Here is a 603-nt window from a genome sequence, read left to right as displayed (position 1 = left end):
CAGGAACAGCTGCTTCACGAGGCTCGCCACGGCCAGTCGTCAGCACACCTTCAGAGAGGCTCTGCCTGCTTCCCTGAGAAGGAGCTAAGCTGCTGCTGCTCTCTCTTGGCAGCCCCCGCCGCCTCAGCTGGGCTACCCCATCACCTCGGAGGACCTGGACGCGGAGAAGAAGGCAGTGCTGCAGTGGTTCAACAGTGTCTTGGAGGATAAGGCTGGTAAGGGCAGGCTGGGAACACACAGAGGGATAGAAGCAAGTTCAGGGATGGCAGGGCAGAGTCTGTAGCACAGGCTGGGGAAGCTCATTGCCTGGCCATCAGCTTTGGTGGTGCTTTTGGTGCCTTCAGACCGAGGAGACCTCATGCCCTAGTGTCCCCAGGGTGTGCTGGGTGAGGTTCCCCGTGGTGCTGGGTGACGTTCCCCAAGGCTGTGTGGTGTTGGTGCAGTTTCCCTGCCCTCTGGGAAGCTGCAGATGTGTTCCCCACAGGCAGTTGTGGATCCTGATTTCTTGCTCCTTCCCCCTAGATGCAGTCCCCAGCACCACTGCAGAGACAACACCTGTGTCCAGGCCGCTGGCATTCGCCGTGACCTCCCCAGGGTCTGCAC

General features: G+C 60.5%; 1 protein-coding gene across 1 annotated transcript in view; it reads left to right on the top strand.

Moving 5' to 3' along the window:
- Positions 1 to 603, top strand: part of LOC103797262 (nuclear envelope pore membrane protein POM 121-like) — a gene marked incomplete at both ends in the record, with an annotated part of 8303 nt that overhangs the window by 6049 nt on the left and 1651 nt on the right. The window contains 2 exons of the mRNA XM_009069460.1: positions 113 to 215; positions 523 to 595. Coding sequence (XP_009067708.1) covers positions 113 to 215; positions 523 to 595 — 176 coding nt within the window. The remainder of the gene's footprint in view (positions 1 to 112; positions 216 to 522; positions 596 to 603) is intronic.

Source organism: Acanthisitta chloris, unplaced genomic scaffold, assembly GCF_000695815.1.
Source record: "Acanthisitta chloris isolate BGI_N310 unplaced genomic scaffold, ASM69581v1 scaffold1602, whole genome shotgun sequence".
NCBI classification, from domain to species: Eukaryota; Metazoa; Chordata; class Aves; order Passeriformes; family Acanthisittidae; genus Acanthisitta; species Acanthisitta chloris.
Note: the sequence above shows the minus strand (reverse complement) of the source record. Positions and strands in the feature narration are given on the sequence as shown.